At 33.9% G+C, this 15,573-nt stretch overlaps 1 protein-coding gene across 5 annotated transcripts in view; it reads right to left on the minus strand.

Annotated features, from left to right (window-relative positions):
- Window positions 1–15,573, minus strand: part of NRK (Nik related kinase) — a 152,965-nt gene that overhangs the window by 35,612 nt on the left and 101,780 nt on the right. For all 5 annotated transcript variants that reach the window (XM_032250932.1, XM_032250930.1, XM_032250931.1 and 2 more), the window contains 7 exons: window positions 13,499–13,577; window positions 12,286–12,461; window positions 10,565–10,628; window positions 8,996–10,151; window positions 6,158–6,265; window positions 3,126–3,193; window positions 1,279–1,373 (listed from right to left, as the gene is read on the minus strand). In XM_032250932.1, the coding sequence (XP_032106823.1) occupies window positions 1,279–1,373; window positions 3,126–3,193; window positions 6,158–6,265; window positions 8,996–10,151; window positions 10,565–10,628; window positions 12,286–12,461; window positions 13,499–13,577 (1,746 nt within the window). The remainder of the gene's footprint in view (window positions 1–1,278; window positions 1,374–3,125; window positions 3,194–6,157; window positions 6,266–8,995; window positions 10,152–10,564; window positions 10,629–12,285; window positions 12,462–13,498; window positions 13,578–15,573) is intronic.

Below are 15,573 nucleotides of genomic sequence, written 5' to 3' on the forward strand. Positions count from 1 at the left end.
TAGTAAGGTGCTCTGAGACTTCCTCCATGATGAAGCATGTAATCTCATGGGAATATCAAACATGTAATCTCATGGGAATATCAAATGTTCTATGTAGCATACAGAATAAAATAACAGAATTTTGGAGCTGAAAAGATGTTTAGCTATTATCTGCACAGATGCCTTCTCCCTTCTATCAATGTTATGACTGCTTTGGGATCTAATCCAGTATTTCCTTATTTCAAAAATGCCACATGAATAAACCTCAAAATTTTAGTTATTTGCCCAGTATTAGCAAAATTAGCCCTAGTCAAGCCAGAAAGAAAAGACTCTGAGGAAAAATTTTTAAGAATTTACTCTTCACTCAGGCTTATCTAATTTTCACAACATAGTACTTGTATATGAGGGGACAGTGCTATTTAAAAGAATTCTGCCATTATCTGAGTCACTTAAGAAGAAAAAAATGTGTTTTTAAGTTTAGATCTTCAAGTATTTGCTTTTCAAAAAGTGAAGTATATCTGTATCATTTTTATTATTAACATTTTAATAAAATCAGTATGCCACATTTTTACATATGACTCAGAGACTCAATCAGCCAATTTTCCCTTGCTTAACTTACCTGGATTACTTAAAACTGGAAAATGCCAGATTGCATGATCCATGGCACAACTTTTGGCTTTGTTTATAGTAATATATGACAAATTTATAATTGATTTAAACTCTCTCAAATGCATATCTTAAAATGAAATACTTGTTTGAAATTCATATCACAACTTTTGAAAGTTATTTTCTATGAGTTGATTGATTGTTCATGTATTTTAAGTAAAACCATCACTGTAACATTTAGGGATATTTATGAGATATTGTCCTATTTTGGAGAAGTGAAGTAACCAATTGATAAGTGAAACACATTCAGAAGTCCTCCATACAATGTTCTAATTGCTACCTATATATTTTAGCTTGTTGGAGAGGCCTCTCTCAAGTTCCTTTACCATATTTTTCATACGTGGTATAGAAACTTAATAAAGTTAACTCTACCCACCTCCCTTAGATGCATTCCCAACTACTACCCAATGAAAAGGTGAATCTTCAGGAACATTATTTTTCCATTTCTCAAAGGCCACCACTGACCACCGCCCAATTGCCAAATACAGTGGCTTTCTGGTCCTAATCCTACTTGGCCTCCCTAACACTTTTTATTCATTGCTTCTTGAAATTCTTCTTTCTTAACTTCTGAAATATAAGTTGTTAAACAATAGCTCTGTGTTTTGCCTGCTGAAATTTCGTGCTTTGAATCACCTGACGCTGCCGGCCAATTTTGACGATTTTGCGAACTCCTTTGTCTGATGTCAATGGGCTTCTGAGCTTGTTCCAAAAGAGACCGCTGAGGAACACTAATGAAAAGACAGAAAAGCATGTTCCATGTCCTAACGTTCATAAAGGGAATGTACAACTCAACATAAAGTCCAGCACAAAGTTTTGTATAAATATATGGATATATATCAAACTGAAAAAGAGGATCTTAAGTAATAATTTCCAATTTCAGCTTTCCCCCAAACTTGCTATTTTGTGTAGAAAAGAGTAACAATTTCCAAAATAAAAAATATATGTTTCTATAGAGTGTATGTTTCCTTTACATATATATTAATTTCTAAAAATTTGTATAAGCTTTTAAAGCTAATATTCAGACAATATTATTATCTGAGTAACAGCAATAAACATAATCTTATAGTGTATGTATTTTAACATAATAAACAAAATAAGTTACTGTTATGTCATATATTCTATTGTTATTATCTAGATTTTAAATGCTTGAAACTCATGTTTTTAACATCCCCTTCATGATTTAGATAGCTACACTGACAGACAAATAGAGCACTTTCGTTCTTACTATTCAAATTTAAGGAATATTTAGAGAGTTGCTTTGGACTAGTGCTGCTAAATTTTATAGTTATTGTGGCATTTATATATGGGAAGGACTTTGGTTATTGATTTAGTCCTGGAACAGACAAAATTTTTTCAATGGCCCCAAATTTCTGGAAAGACTTGAGTTTCATTTAATTTTATAAATTTAACTATATTTAAATGTAATGTATTTGCTATTAATAAATTCAAAATCCTTTTGTAAAGTGAACAATTGTTCTTGAGTTTAACACCAAGTGTGGTTTTTGTATATTCGATTTTATTAAAGTCATGTTCCATTATACCAAAACCAACTACTCAAAACTAAACTGGTTTCTTTCCTTTGAGGTCAGATAGACTATGACAACCCATTAATTGAGTACAGAGAAAAAGAAATTTCCCAGTCTTGCTTCATAATTTTTCAAAATTTCTACACTTCAGTTAAATCTGAAGACATAGTAATGTGGGGTTTTAAAATAATGAAGCAGGAAGATATATACTACATAATATTAACTGTATGCCATCCGACCATACTGTCCAATATCTTGAGTATAGTGAGTGTTCAATAAGTATTATATATATTTGCTGACAGTGAATCAATATAACTTAAGTTCCCTCTATTATGAATTGGGGCTCGACAGAGTATGATTTTCTTAAAAAATCTACCTTAAAATTTGGTTTTCAAATATAACACATTGCACACAATATCTAAAATGTGGAACGTGATCTTTGAAAATTATTGAAAATCACCAATATTACAAAGATAAAAAAATACAGTGATTGATATCAATATTATATATGACATTTTATTGATATAATATTGAGTTTTAGATTTGATTTTGACTCTAGGACATTTTTAGGCTTACTCATTCTGTGACATTAACTTCTCATAGAAATAATTTGCATGTATGTGTTTTATCATGCAGTACATGTATGAAAATTGACTTGAAATTTCATGTCTTTTCATTGACTACCAATTGAATACTGTCAAAGTATTTGTTGTTAGTTTCACTTTAGAATTGTGAATCTAAATATTTCAGAAACTGCAGTATGTCCAAATGTGAAAGATAAAGGTAATGGATCATTGCAGTTAAGGTTTTAAATGTGGGTTTTAAATGGTGATGACATTGTCAGTGACATTTTAGTTGATTTCACAAAATGTGGTATCAATGAAATGATTTTTATTTTCCATTCTATAATTCATTTTGAGAAATTTTAATAAATTAGAAATCAAAGATACATACCTTGAAGAGAACTTCACATGATTTGCATGATCCTGGTTGTTAGGCGCAGAAGGAGAACTCTCTTGAACCTTAAAGACACAATGCAATACTTCAGTAGAATTCTCGATAAGTTCTTCGGACCTATTAATGTGTGGGAAAATGTCTGTCTTCCTATATATTTTCCTAACAGTCTAACTCATAAAATATGATTTTAATAAATAGATACTATTTTATAATTACTTATAACATTAGGCTTGCTTAACCATAATTTCTGATGGTATCTTTGATCTTTAGTATAGGAACAGATTCTGGAGCTCATATAATCAAAATCTTAATTTATTGTTGAGGAATTTGTAGCCCAAAGAGAGAAAAGTGACTTTTCTAAGAATTTTATATTAAGTCAAAGGAACATCTAACATCAGAATGTAGGCCTCCCAACTTCTAATTTAATGTTCTTTACATGTTATCACATTTCTTTTTATATCAAGTTTAAACTTCTCACTCAGAATTTAAGTTCAGATTCTTACACACTCATCCTTTTAAGTTAACCCTAGATTTTCCAAAGTTGTCACACACATCCACATACATTTCATTTAAATCTCTTGAGTCAAAACTGCCCCGTCTTTAAGAAAGTAAGAAAGTATTTTTTTCTACTTTACAATTTGACTGCACTATCACAATTAGTGTTCCAAGTACTGTTTCAACTCTAAAATTAATTTGCATTTTACTAATCCTACAATCATTGAATATGGCCACATACTCAAGAAAGGGTGCATATAATAAGCTAGCTTCCATCAATAGGGGAGATTCACTTTCTGCCAACAACGGTAGACAGAGTCAGGGAATGTTGTTTTGCTTCACTTAGTCTTGTATCACCACACTTCTACTCAAAGCAGTTTTAGCTGCTCAAAACATAGGTAATTCTGATGTGCAATAAGGCAGTCATACTAGATTCTTTAAAAAGGACATTTCACCATGTTACTTTTTAAATCTAGCATATTCATGCGGATAAACTCATTTTATACTTTCTAGAAATTAGAGTAGCCTTAGTACAGTATTTTTTCTTTATGAAGTGACTTGTCAAGGCTATATCTACATTACAAGAGACAGGTAGGTAAGGGTAAGCATCTGCTGATTTTTTTTTTTTTCACTTTCAATTCATATAATTGGGATCATATGACCCAGTCTGGGCTTTTTGGTTTACGAAGTTGATCTTAGGAAGTTTATTGGCACTACTGGAGGCCAAAATTACTCAAAATAGGTAATGATCAAAAATAAAAAAGATAATGCCTAATATAAATTGGCTGTATTTAATTTCAAAACTAGGGAGAGGAAAATGATTAGTAAGAATAGCGTATACTAAGATAACGATGCATTTCAAACCAGACATAGCTCATTACATTTCCTGCTTACGTCATGCTTAAGGTAATAATTATTACCTGAGAGTATGAATAAAGTCATTTAATAAGGCAAATAAAAAGACATATTGCCTCTTTTAATTAAATAATACAATCTGGCTTATGTTCCTTCTGCCAGTGGTTAGTATTTATAAAAGAATACTCTTTGTTATTCACTTCAGAGGACTATTAGTATTAGGGGGATTGTATTTAAACAGAAGAGTTGTCTACAAAAGACTTCATAGTAGACTCCTGTGAAACATCTTGTGCTGATTAGGAGCAACGAGGCTCCTGACCCACCATCAATAAGGCAAGAGTTTGAGTTCTTCAGGGACTCACCTAATCTACTTGACTGTTCAAAAAATCTACAAAAAGATTGTTTTAGATGGCTGAGTGTTAGGAACACTGGCTGTGATAATGATGCTACCTTGTCTAGACAAGAAAACCTACAACTCTGGCCTCTCCAATATATGTACTAAATAGGATACTATTGATATAGTCATGAAAACAGAAGGTAAGTAGACACTAGGACTAACTTAGTTATTCTTATAATTGTAAAAACAAAAAACAAAACAAAACAAAAACCACAGATTAAATGACCCAGCCTCTGTCACGAACTACATCCCCGACCAGAGAAAATCAAGGAAAAATATTTGTGTGATTGTGTTACAAACTGAAACTACCAGCATTTTTCATGTACAATATTTTTGCTTAAAGAAAGACTGACAAACTATGACTATTCAGACTATGGGTATTTGGTAGACATTTTATTTTTAATGAATAAAGTAAGCCTGTCAATTTAAAGGGAAAAAGTGATGCTATAATTTAGCAATGATAAAATTTGAGCTTGCAAAGGAAAATTAGAATTTTCAAACATATCTGCCATGAATCACTTGATAACAATATTCAATAAATTTTATGATGAACTTGACGGTGATATTAACAAATGCTGTTCTTTGATCTTGTATAATGAAACATGTAAATGTCTGGGAAGATCTACATACAAAGTGAACCAATATTTTCCAATTGACCAATGCATGAAGTTAAAAATCATGCATCAGCCAAACATTTACTCACAGCATAAGCTAGACCAATGGGTTTTATTATTAACTGAATATACAAAATTTCATTGATATGGTTTCAGATTCCACTTCTCTAGTTTTGGCATATTATTAAATAACTTACTCAATTATCTAAGCAATCTATGAAAATTCTCCCTCTCCAACTACCTGTATATGAGAAGCCAGCTTTTATTCATATACTTCAACCAAAACAACATATGGCAACAGATTGAAGATGTGGAGAATCTAGGTGTTTTTCATTAAGCAAGAAAGATTTAAGAGACATACAAAAATGTAAAACAATGTCACTCTGTAAAATTTTGTTTTGGAAAAGTACAGGTATTTTTTTTTCATAAAAATGTGTTTCTTATGTTAACATGTAATAGTTTCATTACTTTTAAGTGAATTAATATTTTTAATGTTTTTCAGTTTTAACTTAATAAGTTAAATATCAAATGACACAATCCATGTAATAAACGAAGCTTTTTGAGATCCTCAATGTTTAAGAGTATAAGGGGACACTGAGATCAAAATTTTAAGAACCACTGTTCTACATTCTTACTAATGTCACAGCAACTCATATTGAAAAATTTACCTCAATTACTTTAGGATTTGAAATGCATGGCTGCAATGGTTCTATTTGGACTTCAGCCTGAATCGAATGAAAGACTTCATCATTGTCTGATGATTCATCTTCGTTGTCCTTTGAAACAAAAAGGAAAGTAACTATTTTAATTGTCAAAATGCAAGTGATAGTAACAACTTCATCATCTTAATATACAATTTAAAAGAATAATATTCAAATAATAAAAATTATTTAAACCAGTAGTTGTTAATAGTGTTTAGTTCTGGATCCCTTTTAGAATCTGAGAAATGCTATAGATTGTCCACAGAAAACTGCATATAGACAAACATATTACATATATTTTCTGATGGATTGCTGACCTCCTGAAGTTCATCTACAGGATCCAGGTTAAGAATCTTTGGCTTAAAGCTTGATTAACTCATAATACCAAACTAACTGTCACATTTAGCAAGCGATTATAACTTCAAAGTTTGGTCTTCCTGAGCAATGCAAGATTTGTTATACAGTGATGCAAATATTTCTCCCTAATTGAGCTCTAAGAGTTTAGGAAACTGTTTTCCCCTTTAATCCAATCAATATTCTCTCTTCAACTGAAAAATTAATAAAAATGCATTTTTGTTTCCTGCTGATTACTTGAAGCAGTCACCTACATCTCTCAACTCTATTAAAATTTCAGGTATTTCAAAAGTTCTGTGACTTTGACTATTTTATCAACATTTTTTTGCCTTTATATTTTCTTCAGTGACCACATATAAAGATATAAATGTTTGTACAAGAGCCTAGAGTTATGAGATTTGTAAGTATTATTTATTGACTTTTATAAATTTTAGAATGGCTTTCCACATACATGTTTAAAACAATAAATGACAATAAGTGTGTGCCATGCTGGTAACACTGAACCTTTCAGAGATCAATAAAAGGCTTATTCATATATATAAAACCCATTAGATTTAATTGATTACTAGGGTTCATTGAGAATAATCAGTATTTTAGACGAGCTAGTTTTTACTAAATGTCGTAATTCTAGACTTAAACCTCTCCCTTCACCATTTAGTTTTTTTTCTTTTTATAGCTCCCCCCCCCCTTTTTTTTTCTGAGAGCTAAACATCCATTTTCCCTTTTGAGATTTGCTTCTCTTGCTCCTTCTACCTTTTCTCCTGTTAAACATGTCAACAAATTAGCATTCGTTTAATTGGCTCAATATGCACAAACCCAAAGAATTCCTTATCTAGATACTCAGATAAAATTCATTTGTAATTACTACATCGATTATTATTAGGGAAATAGATGTGGATATCAGAGTTTAAGTTAGTATCATCACAATGATTCCTTTTACTCAAATATGAGCGGAGTATTAGAAAACAACTCCTCCCCTAATCTTATCTAACCTCATTAATTTGTTATTAAGCCCATAACTCTTCATTATCAGTTTGGAATCTACAAGATTAAGTTCAATAACTCCAGTAAAATCATATCCACTTCATATTAAAGAATTTTTGAAACAATTACATTTTAGTGACTGTTCCTAGATAAAATGGAGTTTAACATACTGTATTCCACATTTCAAAATGGTACAGATGAAATCACCACTATTACCTTATAAAATTAATCACAGAAGAAGAGAGGGGGAGAAACAAAAATATACCAAGCTTGCAGCACGTTTAGCATTACTCTGTAAGTCAGGTTGCTCTCTGGCCTCCTTCTTCAATAGGTGTTTTTGGCCTATTTTCCTAGAATCACGTAGACCTTGTTGCAACATCATCATTCCCCTTAACTGCTCTGTAGATAACAACTTGAACATTATGAAATGTTGTTTTCCCTTTGAGATATTTTTTCAGGTCTTTCATACCAGTGAAACTACTGTCAATCACCTGATCTGAAGGACCCCACTGACGTCAACTGGTCTGAAGGACCCCACAAGAAGCTGCCTCACCAAAAAATGCAGTTTCTATATCCTGATGATTTTCAAGGACCATCAACCTTGCCCTGACCAATCAACAACTCCAATTATCCAGCACCTCATCCTCTACAATCCTCTTAAAAACCCCAGCCCGGAACTCCTCCAAAAGATGGATTTGAGGGTCTCCTCCCCACCTCGTAACTCCATGCCCTGCTGATCATTAAACTTTTCCTCAGCTGCATCGCTGCTATATGTGTAACAGGACTGTTACTATGTAGTGGACATATGAACCTGTTGGTCTTATAACACAGAGAACAATTTGTAAATTGTTTCATGTTCTGTGAGGCCACATAATTGATGTATTATATAAAATTGGCAGCACATTAATAAAACAAGTCATAAATATGGTAACCATATACAAAATATTTTGGAAACTGCTTTGCTTTCTCATTTTAAACTTGATTTAAACATCCTGTAGTACTTGCTATTCACTCAAATAGTATAGTTCAGCATTCTATTGGAAGAAATAATAAACTAACTTAAAGGTTAGAGGAATAAAACCAAATTTTGTTTTGTGCTTGTTTTTTAATGAGTTATATTTGAAATTTTAAATTATGAAAGTAATTTTTAAAGATCCAAAGTAGCAATTTTAAATGTGCATTTGTTGACCCTTGATTGGTTAAAGGAACAGACAGAAAATAATTAAAGCTAATATTTCAGTAGAGATACTGAAAAATATTTTTCTCATAATTAGCCACAAGTATTTAGGAATTCCAAGAAAATTTATTTGAAGTACAAATTATTTAGTATGTTTTCTGTGGAACATAATGAATATTTATTTCATTTGGTTTTTTTTTTTTTTTTTTTTTTGAGAAAAAAACATCAGCATGAGCTATCACATTTTCTCTTCATTTCTGACTCAGAGTAAAAATATCAAAAACTCTTACTTTATCAGCTTGTCTCAATTCTTCTTCGTGCTGATTAAAGACATCTTCCCATCTGTGCTGGCGCCTTTGCCTGCGGGCTTCTAAATCTGAGAGCTGAAGCTCTTCAGGTCTCCTTGATGACTTTGCCCTGAACCTCTTTGGTGATAGTTTTTTTGCCAGTGCTTGCCTCAGACTAGAAACTTTTGATTTTTTCTTCCGTGCCTGTTCTGGTTGTGAGTAAAACCTATTTAATGACAGATTTTCCATCAGGGTTTGCAAAGGACCAAGTGGCTTTGAGTTATTTGAGTTTGGTGCTCGAAGCAAGTCTCTTGAGAGTCCCTCTATCAGTGCTTGAACTGAGTCAACTGCCTGTGGGGTTTCTAGTGTCCAAGCCTGTGCCTGAGGCAATCCTTCAGTTTGCCCCTCTACTGGAATGAGCACCTGAGTATCCAAATGCAGTGGCAATAGCACATGGTGATTCTGTGATAGCAGGGGCATGAATAACTGGGCATGTACTCGTAATGACTCAGGTTCCTCTGCCTCAGCCTCTGCCTGTGCAGGCTCAGCAGCCTGTTCCTGTACCTCTGGCTGTTCAGGTGCCTGGTTCTGCTCCAGCTCTTGTTCAGGTACCTGGTTGTGCCCCTGCAGTTGTTCAGGAGCCTGGCCCTGCCTTTGTTGTTCAGGTACCTGATCGTGCCTCTGAAATTCCTCTGGTACCTGGTCCAGATCTTGTGGTTCTGATGCTTGGGTCTGAGTCTGCTGCTTTTTGGGTACCTGGGCCTGTACCTGTAGAAGCCTAGGTGTCCTACCCTGTGCCTGCAGTGGCATGAGCACCCGGGCTGCCCTCCGTAGTCGTGGAGGTGCCTTAATCTGCATTTGTAGAGGTCTAGTGGCCTTAGGCTTCACCTGAGCCCGTAGTGGCATGAACACCCGAGCTGCCCCTTGTAGTCGTAGAGGTGCCTGAGCCTGCCCCATGAGAGGCCTGGGCGCACTGTCCAGAGGCTGCAGTGGCACGAATACCCTGGCTGCTCCCTGTAGCTGCTGAAGTGCCTGGACCTGTGGTTCTTCTCGATCTGGTAGCCACCTTGGCTGAGAGGGTTCTCCATGCAGGACTCTAAGTGGTCTGCATCTGCTGCTGGTTGGCAATCTCAGAAGCTCATGAGTGCAAGAGGGTCCTCTAAAATAAACATACAAATGATGGGCATACAATTAGAATTTTTAGTGGAATGGAGCCATTCAGGGGCATTGTTTTTTACTTTAAAAGATGGAAATTTTCTGCAATGAAGATACCTTCAGTAAATCTTTCTAAAATCATTCCTTTAATGTCTGAAATATTCTGAAGGTAACATTTGTATTCAATTATTAATGAAATCTGATATCTACTTGATCATTCACTTGCCAGTTATTAAGGAGTCTTTAGGTAATAATAAAATATTCTCTTTATATTTTCACTTAATATTTCTTAAAAACAGAGATCTGTTATTTGTTGTATCAGAAAGCATTCTTTCTGAATCAAAGGCAACAGTATGGAATCAACTGCCTTACATAAATTTCTATCATCAAATTATATAAGTACTTTGTGGAGCGCACCTGAATCTTTTCATGGTGTACTGTTCCTTAATAGCTTCTTCTCTTTCAAAGATCAAAGGTATTCCTTTTTTTAAGAAAGAGAAAAACATAATGCATAAACAGTCAGCATATAAGCACGTTATCCACTTTATTCACATTGTTCCCTCTACTCAGGACATGGAGTGAATTACAAGGGCAAGAAGGTAGCCCTTCAAACACACTTGGTTTGTGATGTAGACAATATTCTAATTTCTAGGCCCATTTTAAAGCACAGTATAGCTATTGCATGCAGATTAATTTCTCTGAACAGAGAAAAGAAAATTTAGCTATCTGATTTCTGCAATTCTAAAGAGAAAGAAGAGAGAATGGGACAAAGGGAGAATGAGACAAGAGAAACTCTAGATAGTGGTGAGCATCGCTTACAGCTGTGAGCGCTAGATGTAAGGACTTTATGGCTTAGATTGATATTAAATCTTTTCAATGAGAAGGCAAATTCTTAATTCTGTGTTTTACACTAAACACATTGAAAAAATTCAGCTTCTTTCCTAACAGCTGTGCCGTTACTACTGAAATATAGAAGCTTACAAACAAAAGAGTTTTCTTTTGAATTTCCTATATTAAAATGTTAAGGGTAACTATATTTATATCTTTAGTGTAACTTCCATATAAATGGAACTTTTCCTGCAGGTAAAATTTTGGAAATTTTGCAACTCTGGAAATTAGCAAATTACCAAGTAGATGTGCAGTTTTCCTGCACCCATTCGAAACTGGCTGGTCTTCTGTGACATTGATTCAATAACTTTATTACCATAGGTAAATAAATTAATTGTTGCTGCTCCTTATCTCAAAACAGGATACATGTACAGATGTAACAAGCCCCACTGCAATCAATCCCACAGCTGATCTGAGGATGCTTGCTTTTTCAAGTTTTCCCTTCTACATTCCATTGTTACTCTCAACTCTGCCTATGGTCCCCAAAATCAAATGTGAAATATGTAACATAACATATAAAGTTAGAACTTCCCAAGTGGCTTCTTCTGGACTTGGTGAAAATCCATCCTGTAATTTTTATTTTAATTTTTTGGGGGGCAGGGTCTTTCTCTGTCACCCAGGCTGGAGTGCAGTGGCACAATCTAGGGTCACTGCAAAATCCTGCCATTTTAAATAGAAGTTCACTTCTATTAATAGACAGAAGTTTATGTTTATTTGTATAAATTAATTCCTTTAATTACATCTTATATTTGGAGTTTAGTACATAAAACTAGCTTTATATGGTACCCAAATACTACGTCAAAATTACTGGTCAATAAATGGTTAATTACAAATCCATTTATCTCTTGTTAACATGCCAGCTGAAAAAAAAAAACAAAAACAGCAGTAACATATACATTTTGTTGCCTTTTATCTTTCATTTATTTTAGTTACTTAAAGTTGGCATATCACAAAATTTTACTGGAGGTTTTCAATGTCTCTATAAATATGAATATTTTCCAAGTGTAACTGGCAAGAATTAGTGGCTATACACAAAAGCACACAAACGCACATACGCACCCACACACTCAGGCAAGAGTTAATGAATTAAATAAGAGTACATGCTATATTCTTGGAAAAGTTAAATATCGAAGGCCTCAGAAGTTTTACTTTCAACCTAATTCTTAAACAAATATTATTTTTTCCTGGAAACAATACACGAACAAGCTCTGAATATTCATTTCAGTAAAATAAAACATCATAGATTCTACCTTTTTTCTGTCTTTTTTTAATGATTCCACTTAGATGCCTTGTTAATGACTCAACAACATGTCGTTCATTTTTTATATCCCGAACAAATGGGTGATGAAGCATGTTTGCAGAAGTAGGACGAAACAGAAAATTTTTTATCATACACTTTTCCATGAAATTGTGGAACTTACGGGACCTAAAATAAATGAGTCCAAGAGGAAAAAAAAAATGTTCTCAGGCCTGCCAGACTTCTTCCCACCACCACCCACATACCTCTCTGAAAATCATATTTAGAGAGAGCTGCCTTTAAGTATCATTGCCTTTTCAATTGCTAAACATCCTGCAGTTTGGCAACATACATAATACAGTGAGCCTATTTAGACATCAGAAAAAGAAGCAAAAGTTAATCGCATTTACCATCTAAATTACAGTAGAAATTTCAATGAGTTACCTGTATGTACCTGGAAAAATCTCAAGCGCAAGTATGATGATTAAATGGATAATGTGATACATGTAGTCTGCAAGACTAGATTCATTGTCCCACAGCACTCGTACTCTGTATTTTTCATTTGACTATATGCAGTTTTAACTAAAGAAGAATAAATATAATGATCCAAAAAGAGGGTGTTAAAAGAGCCAGGACTAACTAACCTTGAAAAAATAGATGTGGCTATAAAGACTGAATCCATGGTAAGTTGAATTGCAATGCAGAATGTTAGCAATCAAATAACAGTCACCACTTCTACCAGGGAAAGCAATAGCAACTAATATATGCAAGAGCTTCAGGTACAAGATCAACAAGCTTTAGAGAGAAGAATTCCCAAGTTTAGCTGGCATGTAGTGTCCTGGGAGAGCAAGTCTTCTGCTCTAGGTCTGTGTATGTTTAGTTTAAATGACTAATTAACGGGGCTGCATATAACTGACTGCCTATGTAAGCACCACAAATAGTTGCATTAGTTCATCCCATTACTGTGGAAACAACTGAACATGCCCATTAATGGCAGTAGAATAATAGCATCAGAAAATACTATAGAGGATATTACTTATTTATACTTGGGTAGCTACTTCTTAATGAAAACTGGTCATTTAAACCTCCCAGTTAAGATGTTAGATTTTAGAAAATATTGTCCAACAAGGATGGTGGAGCAGGAGTGACCAAATGAGCTAAAACTTATTTGCTAACATAAAAATGTCAAGTCAATGTATTTAGGAAATTAAGGTATTCATCTTTACCATCCACTGGATTTGACTGTGGGTGCAGATTCCCGCAAAATAACGAAGAGAGCTTCCAAGGGTTGAAGGTTACACAGAGCTGCAAAGGGAAATAGATAAACTTACAAAAATGGGAAGGATAACTAAAGAGCACACTCCTCATTCCAGAGGGGTTTCTCAGTAATCTTTCATATATAATGTTTAGTAGCCACTAAGGGATGAATAAATACAAAAGAATGTATTTAGAAAGAAAAGGAAAAGCTTGTTTTAACACAATTTTGCAATATATAAGATTCTCAAGTTTCACTATCACCAGGTAGTATAAATTAATAATAAACCAGAAAACATATATGAAATGTATAGTTGATAATTTATATCTCGAAAAGTTAACTGAAAGTGAAACAAGTACACTTCTGTAATTTTGTATTGCAGGTGTTTAGTTATAAAATTGGGATATGTAATTATAGACTGAAAAAGTCAACCAGACTACTATTTAAGTACAATAATATATAAATAACAATGGTTTAGTAGTCTTGAAAGCTGAGAAGAATCTGTTTTGGAAGCTGAGAGTTCTAGAAAAAAAGATAGAACAGTGCAACTGTTAAGAATACACCACCTGGAGTAAGATCATTTGGGTTCAAATCTAGCTTTACCTTTGTGACTTTGGGCAAATTACTTAACCTATCTGTATCTTGTGTTCTTTTCATCTGAAAAACAGGAAGTGTAGCAGGAGGAATCCTTTCAAAGAATTACTGTGAGGATTAATTAGCAACTTACAAGTAAAAGTGTCTTTACCTCATAAATATATACACCAACTAAATACCCACAAAAATTGTTTAAATAATTTTTAAAATCCCCCCAAAAGTATCTGACACGTAGTAGATGCTAAATAAATATCAGCTATTGACATTATAATAAAGATTTTAACCCTATGGAACTTTGAGACTGTGCCAAACTACTGGACCTTTCATTCTCTGTTTCACACACACAGGCATAAAAAGAAAAGCCTATTCCAATATGTGCTATATAAATTAATTACCTCATTGGTTTGGGAATTTTGTTTTTTTCTATAAGTGTTTAAATATGTCTCACTTTACTTATTTCCTCTTGTGTTGTGATTAAAGAAAATTGGCAGTGCAAAACATCCCCAATTGAGAACCATAGTGTCAATTTCATCTAACATTACAAGTGCGTCATTCTTGTGAGAATAACTTGATATTAATGACTCTTGATAGAGCTATCCTTTCTCTACCAAAATGCATCCTCAGATGCAAACCTAAAGTGACAAACTGGCCTCTCATAGTAGTAGACAAAAACTCCACTGGGTGATTTTACTAGGGCTATACAAAGGAAATTGTTTAAGGGTCAAGCTTTTTTTTCAATTACATGGTTATAAATTAATAGAAGGTACATTTTTATAATTGAAGGCAGAATAAGCTCCAAGAACAAAAGATCAGGATCATATTTAACTCTTTTAATTCTTTTACTGTGTCCATCAGTCTCCAGGTTCTGTCCTTTAAACACATTGTGACTTTGTACAGTATTAAACAGTGGTCATTTATTAACGTTTGAGCAACAGTCATTCCACTGACAACATCTTCAGGGGTCAAGAGCTAGGACACAGACTAGGTAAGTTTTCTTTAAAGGAAAAGTTCACAAAGGAATGGAGCATAGGGTGGGTACAAGAGCTATCTGCTGGATTTGACTGTGGGTGCAGATTCCCGCAAAATACCATCTTATATAGTCTAATTTTAGGAATGTCAGTAACTGCCCCCTCCAACCCATATCTCACAACACTACCTAAATGTTCATCATTAGAGGCTCATTCCTTGAACTCCCAACCTCAGGTGATCCACCCACCTTGACCTCCAAAGTGCTTGGATTACAGGCGTGAGCCACCATGCCTGGCCTTAGAGGCTCACTTCTTTGAAACAGCAAGCCTTCCTTAAAAATCACATTATCTTTTGAAGGGTAGGACACATATTAAACTGAGCTTAGTTTGAATTCGGTTAAATAATGTGGTTTATTCTTAACACATGTTGAGATCTGAGGGAATCTTCTGAATATTGAAGGAATAGGCCTCTTGATGGGACAGG

This window comes from Sapajus apella, unplaced genomic scaffold (genome assembly GCF_009761245.1).
Source record: "Sapajus apella isolate SASKATOON/1434 unplaced genomic scaffold, GSC_monkey_1.0 scaffold73, whole genome shotgun sequence".
NCBI lineage: Eukaryota > Metazoa > Chordata > Mammalia > Primates > Cebidae > Sapajus > Sapajus apella.